The sequence below is a fragment of the Gadus chalcogrammus genome, chromosome 18, assembly GCF_026213295.1.
Source record: "Gadus chalcogrammus isolate NIFS_2021 chromosome 18, NIFS_Gcha_1.0, whole genome shotgun sequence".
NCBI classification, from domain to species: Eukaryota; Metazoa; Chordata; class Actinopteri; order Gadiformes; family Gadidae; genus Gadus; species Gadus chalcogrammus.
In genome coordinates, this window is record NC_079429.1 from 18,769,965 (window position 1) to 18,789,263 (window position 19,299).

The following is a 19,299-nucleotide window of genomic DNA, read 5'->3' on the forward strand; positions in this document are numbered from 1 at the left end:
GACATATTTTTGGTATTTAGTATTTGGGTCGACGTTGGCAAACAATGCCGTTTCAAATGACGCGACATCTAAGAAGGCGCGTAATGATGGCCGGAGACAGCTGGTTCTGACGGCCCCCCTGAGGACACATCTGGCACACGCACTCAAGCACGCGTACACCCACAAACACACACACACACACACACACTCGCGTCCACATACGTTCACACACACGCACTTTTTTGAACTATCAGGAACATAATTCACAGCCAATAAATAACAACAGGTAAATAGCTTTATTTTAAGAATTATTCTACAGCATTTTAACGCTCCAGTGCAGAACAGTGTGTGTGTGTGTGTGTGTGTGTGTGTGTGTGTGTGTGTGTGTGTGTGTGTGTGTGTGTGTGTGTGTGTTGTCGGCGCAGGGTGGTAAACTACAGGTCACTCAAAGCGATTAGAGACACATGGAGACGCAGAACAACATTACGGAGACCATGACGCCACACAACAGTCCAACCGGAACGCGCTTCGGTGCTCGCGACTCCACCACGGCATCGGTCAGTCAGTCGTCGTCCACCACCAGGACGTTCCCGCTGGGCGCGTACTCGATGCTCGCCCAGGCGAACACGTTGCCCTCGGGGACCCGGTGTCCGTAGTGCCAGGCCTGGATGGCGCTGCGGGACAGCACGTGGTCCCACATGTTGAGGTCCGTCACCTCGCCCACGAAGCTCTGCGTGGCCTCCAGGTCCCCCAGGTGCTTGTCGGCGTCCTGCCCCAGCAGCACCGTGCCCCCGGGCCGGACCGTGTGCCCGGGTTTGTACACCTGGTAGCTGCTGCGCTTGCCGTCCACCCAGAAGGCCGCGAGTCCCCGGTTCGACTCCCAGGTGAGGCAGAGGCTGGTACGGAAGGTGGTGATGGGGGGCAGGTGGAAGAAGACCCCGTCGCCGCTCAGGGTGAATGACACGCGGCCGTCCCTCTCGCGCCACACGTTGAGCTCGTCGTAGTCGGCGGTGCGGTAGGCGAATAGGATGATCTGGCGGTCGGCCGGCAGCTCGGTGGCCACACGCAGGCACAGCGTGAACGCGCGGAGCTCCATCGCCATGCGGGGCTTGAGGGTCACGAAGCTGAAGTCCGTCTCGTAGGGGAACACCAGCACCTTGCCGGCCAGGCCCGCTGGAGAAATAAAGCAGACGGGAAATACAGTTCACCTTCGTTATGGGCCTTTACCGGCCGGCAGGGGGGCAGCACACAACACACAAACAAAGAAGAGCCCACAAACCACCAAACCAACACACAAACAAAAAAAACAGCACACAGCACACACAACCACAAACCATATAACACCACAACCAACACACAAACACACAAACAAAAAACACACAAAACACACAACAAGCAACACACAACCAAAAATGAAACCACAAAACACACAATACACAGCACACACACACAAAACACACAACACACAGCAGACACAAACAGCCGACATTATTAGTGGTGCGTCAACAGAATACAAAAAACGACTGGAGGTCTGTGGAGGTCGTCCCACCAGCGGCCTCTAGTGATCGGAGCTGGAGCTACAGTTAAAGCTGGATCAATGAGGATGAGAGATTCGTTTCTAGGATTGATCGTGTCTTCACAGAACACATGTTGTGTTCATCATTTCAGCTTTCATCGGATCCTTGGATTGGGTAAAGAGCAGCAGTACCTTCGTTGGACGAGACGAGTAGCAGGACTGAGCACAGCAGGATCGCCCCCAGGAGAGAGTGTCCACGGACCAGGACCATCTAGATTCACGCAGAGGTAGGCCTACTGATTACTCCATGTTCCGAAAACCACTCAGCAAAAAATAACTTGATTCAACATAAATAATATTCTAAAATCTAATTAGAAATTACTTGAAATAGTCATCCATATAAGTGCTATTATTTCAAATGTTAAGACAAATTTAACCAACGCCACAATAATATATGAATATTATTCATTATTCAAATATTATTTATAATATATTAATAATATTTCTGGGCTAGCAGGAGTATGCTTTCTCTTACTGAAGTTACTGATGAGTCAGCATGGATGGATCGGAATAAATCATTCTAATAATTGATAGTGCTTTATAACTTATTTTCCACAGACAAACTGCACAGGGTGCTCAGAAACACCCCTTCTTAAAGTAGTTTTAAGTGTGGTTTGACATGTATTTGTTCAGAATTTAGTTGGTCTATCAGGAACAATAATCCCTTGAATCGATGCGTCTGTGGTGATTATTTTGGGATTTACACATGGACATTTCAAAAAGGCAGAAATATACTTTAGGCATTACAACTTTTGAGTAAGCCTACCCGGGTTTTGAATGTTTGTCAGATATTAGTAGACTACCTCAGTTTTATCTGTAGTCAAGTTTATAGCATATATCCTGGTGGTATTTTGTAAATAATACAATTTACCTAGATAAAGTAATTCATCTTTAAATTCGGAGCAGTTCTTACCGTTCTGACGTCTTCTTTATGATCTAGTTATATTATATTATGTTATGTTATGATTGTGGTGGTGCTGTACCACTCTCCTCCTCGCTGTTGATGATGAAGATGAGGATGAGGAGGACCAGCTCTGGGCAGCCCTCGCTCCTGGCACCGTGACGTCACAATAGGTCCGCTGTCCGTCGACGTGTGACTGACCAGCGGCGGGACCGCACAGTGCGTATGTACGCACTGGAAAGAATCTTCTGGGTGGCACGAGACTCAGGGCCACTCTTGTTTTGGTGGCGCTTTCTTCAAGCCTTCATTTGTTCAGAGCCGCTGGATGAACTCTCCACATGTCGACCACCTCCTCTACAAACAGCTAATAGTAGTTATATATGACTTTTTAAGTCACTTAAAACCATAGTTACACAGCAGGTCTTTTAAGGTTCAAAATCAGTCTGTGGCGGTCAGGTCGTCCTTCTCTCCATGGCTCCAGCCTGGGTTTGAGTCCCATGCCGGCTTTATTCTCCTGTTGAGCTCAGGTGTGAGGTGGGGCTCGACATGTTTAACATGTCGAGGCCCATCCCTGGTGAGTCTCATGTTTAACAGACTGTTGTGTAGGCCGTCTGTACATAAAAACAATATAGGCCTAGGCCTGCAAGAAATTGTTTTTTTCCGTTCACTAAAGTCTTTTTTTAAAGCCATCTTCAAATTAAACATCCACTGAAACAGATTAAATTATCCGGTACCCAACATTTGTTATTAATCAAACCGATCAATTTAACCACGACTTCACAGATCACCGAGTCTGATGACTTTAACCATTGATGAAAGCCAACCAAATCAATTAGTTGAATGTTTCCTAGCAGACTGCTGTTTCAATACAGATGTTTTCATCACGTTATGCTCTGCCTATTGAGCTACCCGTCTCATTACATGGGCAGCAGGCATGTTTTCATATTAAGTTGTGTATTTATTTTATAGGCACTTTAACTACCATCATATAATTGCATAATCTATGAACATAACCGATGTCGTAGATTACATATTACAGATAATCTCTACCTAATAACTAAAACGATCTGAGACTACCATAATTATCTAATAAGAGTCTAAAGATGATAACCCACGAGAGATGAACTATAATCATAAATAGAGATCTCCATCTTTAATAATAGGACTTCAGTCTGTATTTATTCAAGTGTGTCCTCTGAACGGCCATGTCAGAGGTGATTGATAAGGTACCCGACAGACTGCAGGAGGAAATAGGCGTATTTGAAGGTTTAATGAAGCACAACCCATGCACGGATGTTATCAACATATCTACATTTAATACAGGTTCCTCAAACGCAGAGAGAGCCGTACAGAAACCAAGGAACAGAGAACGAAAGAAGAAGAAAAGCAGTAAGAGAGATTACAGTCCGAACAAGATCAAGCACTTATTTACACCAGCGGGGAGGGGAAGGTGTGTGTGTAGGGGGGGGGGTACCCCAGAAGTCAGTGGGCCAAACACACCACACACACACACACGCACACACACACATACACACACACACACCATCAGCCGAGAAGCTTCGAGGACAATTACCTGTAAACTCACGAGTGCTTAACTTAAAATATATATTTATGCTTTCCAAATTTCACACAGATTACCTCCGCAGTGTATCCAAGGTAGGGACGCAACGGATTGTAAACAACTCCAGCACTTCTAAAATGGGTGGGATGATTTTTCTTTTGGGGGGGTGGGCTAAAAACCATTAACATCTGTGGTTGCATTGCGGAGTTCCCGGGCTCCCCAGACCCCCACCCAGCTGAAGAGTAAGAGGGTGATTGCCCAGGGAGGGAGTCCTGCATTCAGCATCGGAGTCACAGCAAGAGATTATGGGAGGGGAGGGGGATGAAGGATATGAGGTGACCATCTTGTGGCTGATTGTGACGACACAGGGAGAACCAGTTTCTCCTGGGCTCGGAGAGAAGAGCGAGGCTTCTGTCCCTCCCATCATGGGTATTATGTAGTCAGTTGAGGTCCGCCTGAAAAAAACTTTGATGGGAGAAGCCACAAGGGCCCAGATAAAACCAAGGACACATCTTCTACCCCTTCAGAGGATCATGTTTCAGTTCACCTCGGGGTTTCACGACATCAGAGAGAAGCAGCCCACCTCGGTCTACTCTTATCTTCCAACGCTCCTTCTGTGAAACAGCCCCGCAGCAACAGGATGTGACCCTCCTCCATAGCGCTTTAGCTAGCTAGCATACATTCAACGTGTGGCCAGTCCGCCGGTGGCCGGTTTGCCGCCAGTACCGGGGCCCCAGGCGCAGGACTACCAGGATCTAATCAGACCATGTGGCAGAGTAGGGGATCCATGCGTAGTAAACCATAGAACCCGCCTTAAAACAAGGATTTCTGTTGAAAAACGGGTTTGTTTCGTCTGCGACGTTCACCTTGGCAAGACCATATTGTTAAGATCAAACACAATTAATTAATGTTTGATTCACAGTCGTAAGAACCGATATCAGCCAGGGAGTACTGGAGCAGAGTGGGAGACGGCCGGGTGATAGTTCGACCCTTCTAGTAAAATATTAAAATGTATGAGTGTTTTTATCACCATTGTGAGCACAAACACAGACGTTCAGTACTGATGACTCAGAAGACTGTGGCACTAGAGAGAGGGAGAGAGAGAGACAGAGACAGAGACAGAGACAGAGACAGAGAGAGAGAGAGAGAGAAAGAGACAGAGAGAGAGAGAGAGAGAGAGAGAGAGAGACAGAGAGAGAGAGAGAGACAGAGAGAAAGAGAGAGACAGAGAGAAAGAGAGAGACAGAGAGAGAGAGAGAGAGAGAGAGAGAGACAGAGAGAGAGACAGAGAGAGAGAGAGAGAGAGAGAGAGAGAGAGACAGAGAGAGAGAGAGAGACAGAGAGAAAGAGAGAGACAGAGAGAGAGAGAGAGAGACAGAGAGAGAGAGACAGAGAGAGACAGAGAGAGAGACGGAGAGAGACAGAGTGGATGTTTATTCTTAAAGACTTGTGCCTTAATCCACTCAGTTGGTGTTGGAATTGTCTGTTGTGATTGTAGACATGTTTAGCTCATAGACATGACGACAGAGGGGGAGGAAGGGGTGAGAGACAAAGAGAGAGGGTGAACGAGGCACAGTGGAGAGAGTGATGGTGGGATGGAGAGACCTGAGAGACTTCATACACAGGAGAGAGTTGGAGAGAGAGAGCGAGGGAATGTGAGGGGAGGACAGGAATGCAGAGGTGAAGCGTGGGGCTTGGAAGGACAGCCTAGGACAGACGGACACACAGGGAGAGAGAGAGAGAGACACACCGGGATACATGGAGAGAGAAAGAGGGAGAGGGAGAGAGACAGAGAAAGAGAGAGAGAAAGAAAGAGCCTGCCAGGGCAGGCACCCTTTGTAGAATGGGTGAGGAAGATGAGGAGGTGTCTGGCCTCTTCTCTCAGTAAGGAGGAGGGGTAAAGAGAAGGAGCAGAGTAGGAGGGAGGGGGAAGGAGAGGGTTTGGAGGGTGAGTAGGAGAAGTGTCCAGGCTCAGTAGTCCTCCACCCAGCCGTTTTCCTGGATGAAGGCATCGATCACCTCCTTCATGGCCAGGTTGGGGATCAGCTGATCCTGGGTCAGAGGACTCCGGGTCACCGGGTCGAAGTGACCCACCCTCTGGTGGGGGGGGGGGGTGGGGGGGGTAAAACCAGTGTTATTCCCGAGATAAACAAGATCAGGTTCAAATGTCAAAGGTTGACTGAATTGAGCCGTTCACACAGATACCAGACACAACCGGACCGCAAACATTGATGCAGCTGGGAGGTAGACCCTGTCTCCCATTAGTCTGATGGACTAATGCGGACCACAATATTCAGAATTATTCCTGTATTGAGAGATCATCCACCATCGGGCTGTGAAGGTGAGGGTGGAGGTGGTGGAGGCGGTGTGAAGGTGGAGGTGGTGGAGGTGGTGTGAAGGTGAGGATGGAGGTGGTTGAGGCGGTGTGAAGGTGGAGGTGGTGGAGGCGGTGTGAAGGTGGAGGTGGTGGAGGCGGTGTGAAGGTGGAGGTGGTGGAGGCGGTGTGAAGGTGGAGGTGGTGGAGGCGGTGTGAAGGTGGAGGTGGTGGAGGCGGTGTGAAGGTGAGGATGGCGGTGTTGGAGGCGGTGTGAAGGTGGAGGTGGTGGAGGCGGTGTGAAGGTGGAGGTGGTGGAGGCGGTGTGAAGGTGGAGGTGGTGGAGGCGGTGTGAAGGTGGAGGTGGTGGAGGCGGTGTGAAGGTGGAGGTGGTGGAGGCGGTGTGAAGGTGGAGGTGGTGGAGGCAGTGTGAAGGTGAGGATGGCGGTGTTGGAGGCGGTGTGAAGGTGAGGATGGCGGTGTTGGAGGCGGTGTGGCGGTACCTGCAGGTGTTCCTCGATGTCCTTGCGGTCGTAGGTGATGCCGCTGGGCGTGATGCATGGCTCCCTCATCAGCTCAAAGCTGATCTTCCCACACAGGTAGTCTGGGATCTCCCTCTTCTGCAGGGCACACATGAAGACAGGCTCAACCACACAGTCAACCACATAGCCAACCAGTCAACCAGTCATCCACGCAGTAAACCACACAGCCAGCCAGTTACCCACAGTTAAGCACACAGTTAACCACAGCATGCGGTGCAATATGCAATATGCACTAGGGCTGTCACTTTTTCCAAAAATGAAATTCGAACGAATTTCGAATGTCCATAATTAATTCGAATACATTCGAATACATTCGACCCCCCCCCCCCCCCCCCCCCCATAGAACACGACAACAGTCTTGATTTTTGACGTATACCTACTGAATTCATAACAGCACAGGATAAAAACACATCTTTGATAACACATTTGTAAACACAACAAGAGGAAGCTCCGACACACAAGTGCGGCTGTCTTTTACACATTAACAATAACTGCTCGGAGCGCGATATGCGGAGCGCATGTCGTCCATGCGGACACAGCCTATATAAACGAACAATCTGTGAGGCCGAACTCCAACACGGCATGCTGCTCTTTTTATTCCTTACGGAAAGAAAATTACAAGTAGTCTCGCAGCTCTCCGTTACCGTTGCAGCTGCTTCTGTCAGCCGTGCTGTATAAGTCGGGCGCCCATCGCGCCCAGCGGACTTTTCTCCCCGTCGTGTGCGATCAGTGTCGGTCTCCGTTTCAGTGAGCTTGTGTGAGAGGCTTTCAGTCACGAGATGTTTCTGTGCAGGGGAAAGGTGGACTAACCGGGAGAAGCGGGGATCCAGGAGGGCCGCTTTATTGAGGAGATGCCACTCGCCGCTGTCTTCTTCATAGCGCATTTTTACAGTTCGAATGGAGAATTACACTTCGAATTCGAACTTTTCACCCCACCTTCGAACGAATATTCGAACTTCGAATAAAAAGTGACAGCCCTAATATGCACCATGTGAAAAAGGGAGAACCTAAGCAATACTAATGTAATCTTTCATGAGATTGCACTTCACAGTGTGGACATAAACAGGCTCACTCGCTCTCAGGGATGTGACTTCACAAAGGGGCCGTTATGACGGGATAGCTTGGACCGTCTCTCTCTGAACCCAACCTAGCCAAGCTATAGCTCAGGTCCTGGGGCCGAGTGGAGCCAGGAGCAGGACTGGGAGCCATAAAGGACTTATGAAGACACGTGCTACCTACGCTGCCTGTTCATTAACTTCTGATGGAAAAAAAATCAAAGATTAGCTTAGAGTTTGTGCTGTTGCAATGCAAACCCTCGCCACACACACACACACACACACACACACACACACACACACACACACACACACACACACACACACACACACACACACACACACACACACACACACACACACACACACACACACACACACACACACACACACACACACGAAAGAAATGGGAACTTACTTTTCTCTTCTCGTCCACTTGAGAGAAGAGCTCGTCCATGTCCATCAGATACTTGTCCTAAACCGATAACAAACGTGTTTAACATCTTTATACCTTTCTCTGAATATAACATACCCGAGTACAACGAAATAGAGTATATCTCCACAACTAAAGGGGTTTTAATATGTCATCCTGGGCTAAAGGAAAGATAACACCTGTGAGAATGTTGTGCAGGTGAAATAATCAAAGTGGATACAACTGGTAGGTGAACACAGCAAACCTGGAAGATTTTTTCTTCCGAAATAAATGTGATTTAGAGTGAATACACCTAGTGCATTATCAGTTGGTAGCCCTATAGCTATATATAGGGTTTAGCTATATATAACTAAACCCTCTCTTAGCTACTAAAGATGGATGTAAAACACAGGTTGGTTTGCGAAATGGTGCCCAGCAGTAGATCACCCGTTGATTTGACTTGATTTATGCGATCAAACACAACTTTAATGATAATAACAACAAAGGTAAGACATAATCTGGATGTTAGATAATGTCTCAGCTTTCTGATAACGCGGTACTTCGTAATAAAAGGTGAACATATCTTTTGTTTAACACATCTTGACCTTAAAGGTCCAACATTATCAGGTTCACAGTGCACAACCCATACGTACATTCTGGGATGTTATCTTCATGATGTCACTGCCGTTCTGATTGTCGTCCTCTTTCTCTCTGCAGTCCTCCAGCTCCCTGTACGGGTTCACATACACGTGCCGTCAGACCAGAGCAATCAAACCCAGAGACCGAGACCAGAGCAGAGAAAGCAAACCATTATACCCTAACTCAGAGATATCTCTGAATTGGCGTTGGCTTTAACTGATTCAGACCAGTTTAATTCCAAAAATAAGCTGTTGCTCTGGGAAGTAAATTTGTGATACTTTTGTAGTAACGCTGTTGTGTATGAGCGGCGTTATACTAAGAAGCTTAACCCTCAGTTTGACGTGGACATCAGAACAAACCGCTGCTCAGACAGAGCTCCCCACATTCAGACACACTGTAGCGCTATACTACAGGTGTCCAGGATACCGAACCCTCTCTCTGACCGGATCCTTCCAAATCAGCGTCTGTCCAGAACAATTTCCACAAACCACACACACTGGGGCGTTAGACTCCAAGTGTCCTTCAAGTTTGGGGAAGCCTAACTTTCTCTCGGACGCCGCAGTCAACCGCTGCCCAGACAGAGCGCTACACGCCAACACACACCTCGCCTCTGGTGTCCCTTGGTCGGGACGTCGAACAGTATAGTGAGACCGCATGAAGACCGTAACCTGTTTGACGACAAACAGTATACTGAGACCACATGAAGACCGTTACCTGGGTGACGTCAAACAGTATACTGAGACCCCATGAAGACCGTTACCTGTGTGACGTCAAACTGTATACTGAGACCGCATGAAGACTGTTACCTGAGTGACGACAAACAGTATACTGAGACCACAGAAAGACCATTAACTGTTCGGAGCAGAGGGCAACAAGTGTTTGGGGAGAGTATTTTGGTGAGGCTGATTTTACTACGGTTTTCGCTAAATGTATGTCTTATTTCAGTAACATTGATAAATGGCATAGGATAGGGAGCTCAGAGGACTAGTCAGCCCTTGTTCCCTAATGACTCATTCTGGACTGAGAGAAGTCATGGATGTACGTGTAGGTGTATGTATATGCGTTTCCTGACCATGGTAGTGTTTTGTTATAGCCTTTTTCTACGTCGTTTCATGCTGCTTCTTGTCCAGCTCGAGGTTTGAAATCCAAGTGACATTTCAAACCAATTACAAATAACGTTTTTATTCAGGCTGCACGATAATGTCTTTTATTCCAACCGTTACGATACCAGATAATAAAACCTGCTGCTCATGGCAGATAACTTAAAGGTCCCATGACATGAAAATCTCACTTTGTGAGGTTTTCTAACATAAATATGAGTTCCCCTAGCCTGCCTATGGTCCCCCAGTGGCTAAAACTTGCGTTTGGTGTAAAACTAGCACTAGCTGTTCTGCTCGCCTTTGAAAAAACTGAGGCTCAAGCGCGCTGATCTGGAATGTCTGTATTCATGACGTCATCAGGAATCTCAGCTCCTCCCCTTACTCTGCCTGGCCCGCCCAGAGACGTTGGCCCGCCAATGAGACTCGACCGTGCGAGCGCCACATGTGTGTGTGTGTGAATTAGGGCTGTCAATCCTCCCCTCAAATCATATTCGAATTTCTAATGCTTCTTATGTTGAATATTCGAATAATATTCGAATATTTTAATGTTTTTTTTTTAATATCATTATATACACCGATACCATCTTATTATTAGGCCTACGTCCCGCGTCCACTAGAGGGCGCGTCAACCAAATCTGTTATGTAACATTTGCAACAAGTTTTACCAAATCAATACAAAACTTATATAAATAGGTAAGATATAACGCCAGAAATATTCAAGCAATGATGTTTAATGAAGAAGCTGATGTTCAATCATTCAAATACACACACACACACTGCTATTTTACGATGTTATTCTTGGCTGTTTTGACCGTGGCTCTTGCTTTCCATCTCTGTGTCTGCTCGCGCGCTGCTTCCCACCATCTTGTAAGCATACAATGCCGAACGTCACGACGCACGACGTTGACTTTGATTTGCGTCGTTGCTAGGCAAAAGTTAAATGTAATTCTTGACTTGTCAATAAAATTTGCAAAAAAAAAAAAAAAAAAGTTTGAACGTTAGTTGCCGCACTCGAATGTTCTCCTTTTTAAAAAAATTGAATTATATTCGAATAGCGAAGTTCATTTTGACAGCCCTAGTGTGAATACACACGCTGTAACGCAAGTGTTTCTTGTCGGTTCTTTGACGTGTCTTGTATTTCCACAACGAGACTGTCGTGGGGGTTATCTGAGCCATGGTTGAGAAGGAATTGGGGGAAAGGAACTTTGGTTTGACTCGCTGAAGTACATGAACTGTGACATGCCGCCGGTTGCCGCGAGGCACCATCACCCGGCAGCGGGCAGTCGGCAGCAGGCAGCGCGCGGTTCAGTCGACTTCAGGTTGATGTGAAAGTGGAAGAACCAGAGACGTCGCAGAACCCGACAAAGTCGTTTGTGATTCATAATATCGTCTGGAGGCGCACACAATATGTTATATCAGGGGTTTGATCAAAATGTTTAAAATTCAACATTTTAAACATCTCTGATCATAATTTTAAAACATTTTAAACATATTTTTTAAACATATTTTTTAAACATTTTAAACATATTTCTGAAACATAACATCTTTGTGCGTTTTTAAACACATTTCTTAACACAATTTACCAACTTTATCTAAGCATGTTTTATCTTAACCTTTTTTAAATACATTTGAACATCTTAATCTGTGTAAACTGCCAGTTTACACAGATTCATTCAGGGTCCCCGACTCTGAATTTTCTGAGTCTAATCAGATCTGCCTTTTCAGTCCAGAGATTCGACTATTCGGCGGGGTTTGTTTACCGGCGTTGCTATGGTGACCTAAATTATTATAAGCAACTGAAAACGATGCCGGTTTGAAACTAAAACTGTGATTCTGAAAAAAGTATAAATGCTATCAAAATTCCGTTTGGATAGTATTGAAGATACAAGTGTGTAGATTTGTTCAACGGTTTGAAAATGAATGAGTTACGATGTCTAGAAGTAGGTGTATCAGAATGGGCAGACGTCTTCAATGAAAACAGCTGAAAACGAAGCGGTATGAAACTAAAACGGTGGTTCTGAAGAAATTTTAAATGATATCGAAATTCTGTTTCGATATTATTGAAGATACAAGTGTGTAGATTTGTTAAATGGTTTGCACGAAGATAAACGGTTGAAAATTGATTTAGTTAGGTTACTTCTACAGTTGAAGTACGATTGATGATTTGAATCATCGACTTTCAGGTTTTTCTTCGGGTTTATTTTTTTCTCACGTCGCGCCCTCCCTGAAGAACTCTGGCGCCCCCCAGGGGGGGCGCGCCCCACAGTTTGAAAACCACTGTGTTATATGATATAGATATCTATGTATTATATGATATTATTTAGATATAGAGCTCCAGGACTGTAACGCAAGTGTTGTACACTTCCTTGATATTTGGAAAACCGTTCTGCTGTTGGTGTGATGGCGCATAACACGTCGGACTCTCGTCTCTGGTATTTCTACAACGAGACTCGTATTGGGGGTTATCTCAGCCAAGGTTGAGAATGAATTGGGGGGAAGGAACTTTGGCTTTGACTCCCTCAAGAACATGAACCACGACAAGGAGGAGAAAGGGATCTTTGCCGGGCAGCGCTTATGCACCTCCGCCACCGGCGGTGGTCCCTCAGCGGGGCTCAAGCGGGAGACATTCGCCGCCAACAATCCCTTTCTCCTCCATGTGTTGGTTCATGTTCTTGAGGGAGTCAAAGCCAAAGTTCCTTCCCCCCAATTCATTCTCAACCTTGGCTGAGATAACCCCCAATACGAGTCTCGTTGTAGAAATACCAGAGACGAGAGTCTGACGTGTTATGCGCCATCACACCAACAGCAGAACGGTTATCCAAATAACAAGGAAGTGTACAACACTTGCGTTACAGTCCTGGAGCTCTATATCTAAATAATATCATATAATACATAGATATCTATATCATATAACATATTGTGTGCGCCTCCAGACGATATTATGAATCACAAACGACTTTGTCGGGTTCTGCGACGTCTCTGGTTCTTCCACTTTCACATCAACCTGAAGTCGACTGAACCGCGCGCTGCCTGCTGCCTGGTGCCCGCTGCCGGGCGATGGTGCCTCGCGGCAACCGGCGGCATGTCGCAGTTCATGTACTTCAGCGAGTCAAACCAAAGTTCCTTTCCCCCAATTCCTTCTCAACCATGGCTCAGATAACCCCCACGACAGTCTCGTTGTGGAAATACAAGACACGTCAAAGAACCGACAAGAAACACTTGCGTTACAGTGTGTGTATTCACATTGATGTGGACGTTGAAGAACCAGGAACGTCGGAGAACCCAACGCGGTCGTTTGAGATTCATAATATCGGCTCACACAGCTTTTGGCCGTGATAATATATATTATATGATATAGATATCTGTGTAGGCTATATGATAATATTTAGATATAGAGCTCCAGGACTCCCGTGTGTTCTAGAATATTTACAGAACACGGCTAAAGGCTGTGTGCGCCTCGCCATTGCGATACATCCACTGTAAACAGAGCGCATGGTACCCTGGCTGCAAGCTGCTCAGGGCCACACCCCCACCCTCCTCCTTGACACGCCCACCGAAACAGCGCATTTGGGGGAAGCTCAATGTGGGAGTGGCTGTAACTCTGCACCACGGCTGAATTTCGGGAACGTCTTTGAATACTGTGTTAGTTGCCCACTAATACCTATATTAAAGAATACATAAAATAGCATGTCATGGGACCTTTAAGATAACCAATAAGTTAATAACCTGTGGTTTGTGACCAACCAACTGACATCGCTATAACTGTAAACACAAGAAGCAGTCAAAACTGCAGGTGACCATAATCTAAACACAAAAATATTGGAATGTAAAAGATCGTTGTGTAGTCTTTAAATACATTATAAATTATGTTAATATGTATTTTGGTAAAATTTTGAAGCTAGATACATAATAAGCTATAAACAAAATAGGGCTATGCCATTTAGACCGTCTAGCATAAAATAGGTTTGTTGTCCTGGACAGGTGGAGTAACCTCGCATTTGACAAGCTTTACAATAAATACCCCCAGGAACAACCCCATATCAAAACTGAAGGTGACATAACAGCGTTGCACTGCTGTGGTTCAGTATTAAAGAATGACATCTCAACAGCAGTTCATTTAGTTGAAGGTGTTGGGTCTTTTTTAAGTTCTAAAAAGGTATTTAATCTGAGGCGGCGACCTAGAGAAGGGATCCCCAGTAGTAGTGCTGTGGTCCCAGCAGTGTAACCTGCCCAGGGCGAGCGGTGGGCAGCAGCCCTCCTCTCCATCGGGCCGCTGTTTGGCCAACACCAAGAGGCTCCGGCCTTGGGACCGCACCAGTCTCACCAGCTCATGTTTCATTGGCTCCTCAGATACGGTCTGGCTCCCCATACACAAAGATTTCTGCCCGGTACGAGATAGACCTACCAATCACAAACGTTTACCTAGCTTGAGGCGGGATGAATACGATGGTGATGCAGAGGAGCGAGGAGGCATTTTCAACAATAAAGATGGCTGCCGCTGATGTACATGATGATTATGCCATCGGGACAGTATCAGACAAACTGGACGGTATAGCTTCATATAAAGAAGAACCGACGACTGCAGTTAATGCTTGCGTTGATTATTATTTTTTTTTTTATCTCTAAGTGTTGTGTCACCCGTTTCGTAGTTATGATTGGTCGTAGGAATAACCAATGGTGTCCAAAGGCATTTTGGTCTGTGCCCGTTGGTGACGCCCACTGGAAATCAAAAATGAACTAAGAAGTTCCAGTTTGCTTGCTGAGGTCATGAGCATGACAAGAGCATTGGTAAACCCAATGGTTAAGCCAATGTTGCTTTCGAATTATCGTCTCTATTTATCGGCTACACTTACGTTCATGGACTAATACATAATACAAATTTCCCAATATCGGCCAATAATTGATGGGACCCGATCATCATAGTGCACCAGCTAAAATTATCCAAAGTAAACTTCCATCAACCGTTGCGTTAAAGCGGTGGCTCCAGATTTCTCAGTCAACAGAGGGTTCTAACCAGCCGATCTAGAACCTAGTCCCGTGTGTCCCAGACTAAGGATGGGCAACGATCGCGAATAGTCGAATAGTCTGAGTCAGTAGAATATCGAATAATGAATGTGACTATTGTTATTTATTACACGGCACTTCTCAATGCTGTTGAACGCTCCGTTCACTTGCATGGGCCTTCACAACTTCCGGTGGTGAATCCTTTTTTGATAATTCACCCTTGCTGAGCATATAATGGCCGCTGTCAAGGAAAGTTTATTTATTTTTTCTATCGATTGCTAAGCGACGTCAGTCTTTGGCAGACTATTTCTCTGCTGATCAACACTACGAATGCTGGTAACAAATAAATTGTAAAAAGACACACGGTGTGAACTTATTTTTTTTGGCCATAGTTTCCATAAGCTAAAGACGTGTCTAGTTCACTGTCATGCAGGCTGTATTCAGTAAAATAAATAGCGATCTGTTTTCGGCGCATGTAGGCGTATCTGCCTAAGCCCACGTTGAAATAATTTTGATGTTGAATGTGTATGGCGCAGTTGTTGAAATAAACAGATTGATTTCAAATAAATCATAAAAGCCTCCCCCCGTGTCATTGTGTATACGAGGTGCGTGTGTGCGTGCGTGGGGGGTTCTTGATTGACAGATTTTCTAATATTATTCGAATACTTCTCAGCGAATATCGAATAGTATTTTTGCCAGGGCCTCACCTCTCCTTCTCGGCCAGGATCAGCTTGGAGAGATAGGCGTGCAGCTCGTTCTCCTGGTGGATGCGCTTCTCCTCGATGCTGTTCCAGCGCTTCTTCTTGGCCATGCGCAGAGCGCTGGGGATGTCGTCGCCAAAGTTCAGCCTCTGCTCCTTGGCCAGGTTGTACGCTGTGGCGAGGAACATACGTCACATGGTCGGTGAGGCCGGTGGTACATATCGTATGCATGATCAAAAAGACGCATCAAAACATCATCTCTAAAGACGGTCAAAGGGATGTGGAGAAAGACAACGAGCCCTATGCTAGCGGGCACTAGCATGATGTGAATACAATTCACTGACTTCCTTATTACTGTGTGAAGAAAACATAAGCGGGACATCCTATTCTGCATTGGATTAATTACAAACATTATTTTTAGGTAAATGTACAATTGCCGATTGTATTCAACGGTAAATCCAGCTGTTCAGGGAGTGCTTGTCAGAGGGTGGCCATGTGTCACTTGTTGCTCAATATGTTTGGCGGTCTAGGTCAGTATATTTCAACCTGTGGTCAGCGTACCACTGAGGCACGCGAGGGTACTGAAGCTGGTACAAAGGTTTGATTAAAATAGACAAATAAATATATATATATAATAATAACTAACAATTATGCTAATAATTCAAAATAGCTATTTATATTAAAAAAATTAAGTATAGTTATGGCTATGGTTGGTTCATTCAAAATATTGTCAACCTCTGTGCATTCCATTCCATGTTTTGCGAAAATCTGTTGCAGCATTGCCGTCTTTTTCTTTCCACTGTTTCCCAACGGCCTTGGCATTTTTGCAGTAATAATTGTGTATAAAGGGGGGTTGACACTACTATATTTTCAGCCACTGCATGTTTATTTTTCTATTTTCCCGTTTGCATGAGAAGGTCACGAAGTCTTGATATAAATCAAATGAAACAGCTTAAGGGAAGGTTGCTCTGATTTACCGATAAAGGGTTGTCCATGTTGAAGCTATCACTGAGAAGTGTTTGGCTGTGAGGTGATAGCACCGTACTGCTGGAGCTGAGGCTCACTCTAGGCATGACGCTGTTTTAACCCATAATGGATGAATTCTTCCAGTTAATACTGCAACATGTCCTTTTTTTTGTCAGGGGTACGGCGGTGGGGCCCGGTTTGAAACTAGCTTCGGGCAGTGAAGGCAAGCATAATCGCAACTAGTGGAATGCAGCCGAGCTCTCCCCGCCCAAAGGCCCGGCACCCCCCCTCACCTCGCTGCAGGTTCCCGATGGCCTCGTCGTAGTTCTCCAGCTCCAGGTGGCACTGGCCAAGGAAGAAGTGGGCCTTGACCGACTGGCCGTCCAGCTCCAGGGCGTGCTTGCAGTCGGCCAGCGCCTTGTCGTGCTGCTGGAGCTTGACGTGGCACAGCGCGCGGTTGGTGTAGTACACCGCCACAGACGGGTTGCGGTTCTAGAGGGGAGACGCCGTGTTAGGATCCAACAATCAGAGCTTAACAGGGACAATGATCAACCATGATAGAGAGATGGAGACCCGCTGGAGAGAACGACCCATAGAGAGACAGGCAGACAGAGTGCAGGCAGAGAAGGAGGGAGATACAGACAACTGGACCGGTAGAGATGGGTAAACACACACAGTCAGACAATAGGACAGGTAGATATAGGGTAACAAACACAGTAAACTAGACGGATGGATGTAAGTAAACAGACAGACCACTTGACAGGTTGACATAGGTAAACAGACAGACAGACAATTAGAAAAAAAAAAAATAGATAGGAAGACAGATACACAGACCTATAGATGGATCGAACGATAGATTGAACGACAGACAAATGGTCAGAAGCGTTGCACATCACAGAGTGGTAAATGAGCTACATTAACGACAAACTTTCTGCCATAATCCTATTGAGCGTGGTATTTCGTGGTGGACAGAGGACAGCGCTGGTGACACGACTCACAATAGCCTTGCTGTAGCAGGTGGCCGCCTCCTGGTACTTGCGGCAGAGGAAGAGGCGGTTCCCCTGCTCCTTGAGCTCCTGGGCTGTGGAGCTCTTCTCAGGGCTGGCCGACATCTTCTCCACTCTCTCCGCGGCGCCCGCTCCGCGCTGCTTCCCGATCCTGTTCCCCGTGTCTCCGGCTCGCTGGCGGGCAGGTGGACGAACGCCCCGGCAGCTTACAAACTAGGGCCACACAGGGCGAGAGATGGTGTGAAACTGAGGTTCCCAAACAGGGGTGCAACCCAGGGAGGGTTCAGCAGGTCCCAGGGGGTACATGAAGGAGAGTGGTACTATGTCTTTTTATATCTTTAAACAAAATGCATGTTCACTGATCAATACAAAGCCCTTAAACAGTGTGCCTCAACACTCAACTTCGACCGTTTTAAACACCACAAAATAAACAATGACGCTGAATGATAATGTCATTATTGTGACGTTAGTTATACTATGAGCTATAATACTTCTGGTTCGTCAATGTAGAGGCGTTTCAGCGAACTGATGGGAACAACCTCATTATCTGCTCACTGCAACGCATCTGCAATGCGTGTCTGGAGCTTCTCGGCTGCTGTCGTAGAACATGTACCTCCTTCCAACAGAATATTGCACGTATGGGATCATATACACAGGAGCTGCTACTGATGTGCATACGGAATCAGCATGACACACAAAGCCATCCTATTGGGACCATACAACACACTTCTGTGTGTCGCACTGCACTCACAACAGCGATAAACGACACATTATACAATGACAACACCAGTAAAAAGTAGATTTAACACACATAATGACGTTGTCGGGTACAAACTAACAGGACGAGTTACAGGACGAGATAGGAGAGGAGTGTAGAGAGACAGAGAGTAGCACCTAGCTAACAGCTTAGCTCTTCATGCTAAGCTAGCAAGCGGATCTCCTTGGTCGAAGGAGGAGGAGACCGGGGTTTCCCCGGTTCTGCTCCGCTCCTGTACCACTGTAATAACCGCGATTCAGACCTGGTCAGGGTTATGTTCTGGTGGTTAAACATGGTGGTTAAAACTCTTGTGTCGTGTTGGTTTGGGCCTCCCAGGGCTAACCATTCCTAGCTTCAGGTAACATCGTCGTCTGGGAGATTCTGGCCTTTTTTTTAACGCCGCGGAATCAAACCGTCGACGAGCATTAAAACGACAAAGCGGCTGGTCTCACCTCAGGAGATCAGTATCACCGGTAGACGAACGGCGCTCTGCGTTTTGGATAATAACCTCGGTTTCACTCCTCAGCCGATCCGCCGTTCCACCGCAGGCTGTCATGGCACTTTGTTGTGATGATGACGTCACGCGGAGAGAGCGCGGAGCGCGGCCAATGGGCGCCGGGAAAAGTTCACCGCCAGGCGGCGCAGTTGAAGGAGGGCCAATGGGCGCCCTGCGCGGTGACGCCGCTAGAGGGCGACGCGGTCACCGTTGCTTCATGACCACTAGAGCAGCGGTCTAGGACCCTACAGCCTCCCGGAGGAGCTTATCCTTGGATGACGAAGATCTC

General features: G+C 46.7%; 2 protein-coding genes across 2 annotated transcripts; both read right to left on the reverse strand.

The window, feature by feature from the left end:
• Positions 1-268: 268 nt before the first annotated feature.
• crp1 (C-reactive protein 1) lies at positions 269-5,230 on the reverse strand. Its single transcript, XM_056577775.1, has 3 exons — positions 2,469-5,230; positions 1,688-1,766; positions 269-1,152 (listed from the first exon to the last, which is right to left on the reverse strand). The coding sequence occupies exons 2-3, from the start codon at positions 1,764-1,766 to the stop codon at positions 542-544; spliced, it is 690 nt and encodes a 229-aa protein (XP_056433750.1). The 5' UTR covers positions 2,469-5,230; the 3' UTR covers positions 269-541.
• Positions 5,231-5,406: 176 nt separating this feature from the next.
• On the reverse strand, positions 5,407-19,103 carry stub1 (STIP1 homology and U-Box containing protein 1). Its single transcript, XM_056577403.1, has 8 exons — positions 18,967-19,103; positions 17,749-17,970; positions 17,044-17,242; positions 15,791-15,956; positions 8,994-9,069; positions 8,347-8,403; positions 6,835-6,951; positions 5,407-6,114 (listed from the first exon to the last, which is right to left on the reverse strand). Exons 2-8 carry the CDS (start codon positions 17,860-17,862, stop codon positions 5,989-5,991), a joined length of 855 nt encoding a protein of 284 aa, XP_056433378.1. The 5' UTR covers positions 17,863-17,970; positions 18,967-19,103; the 3' UTR covers positions 5,407-5,988.
• Between the last annotated feature and the right edge of the window lie 196 nt (positions 19,104-19,299).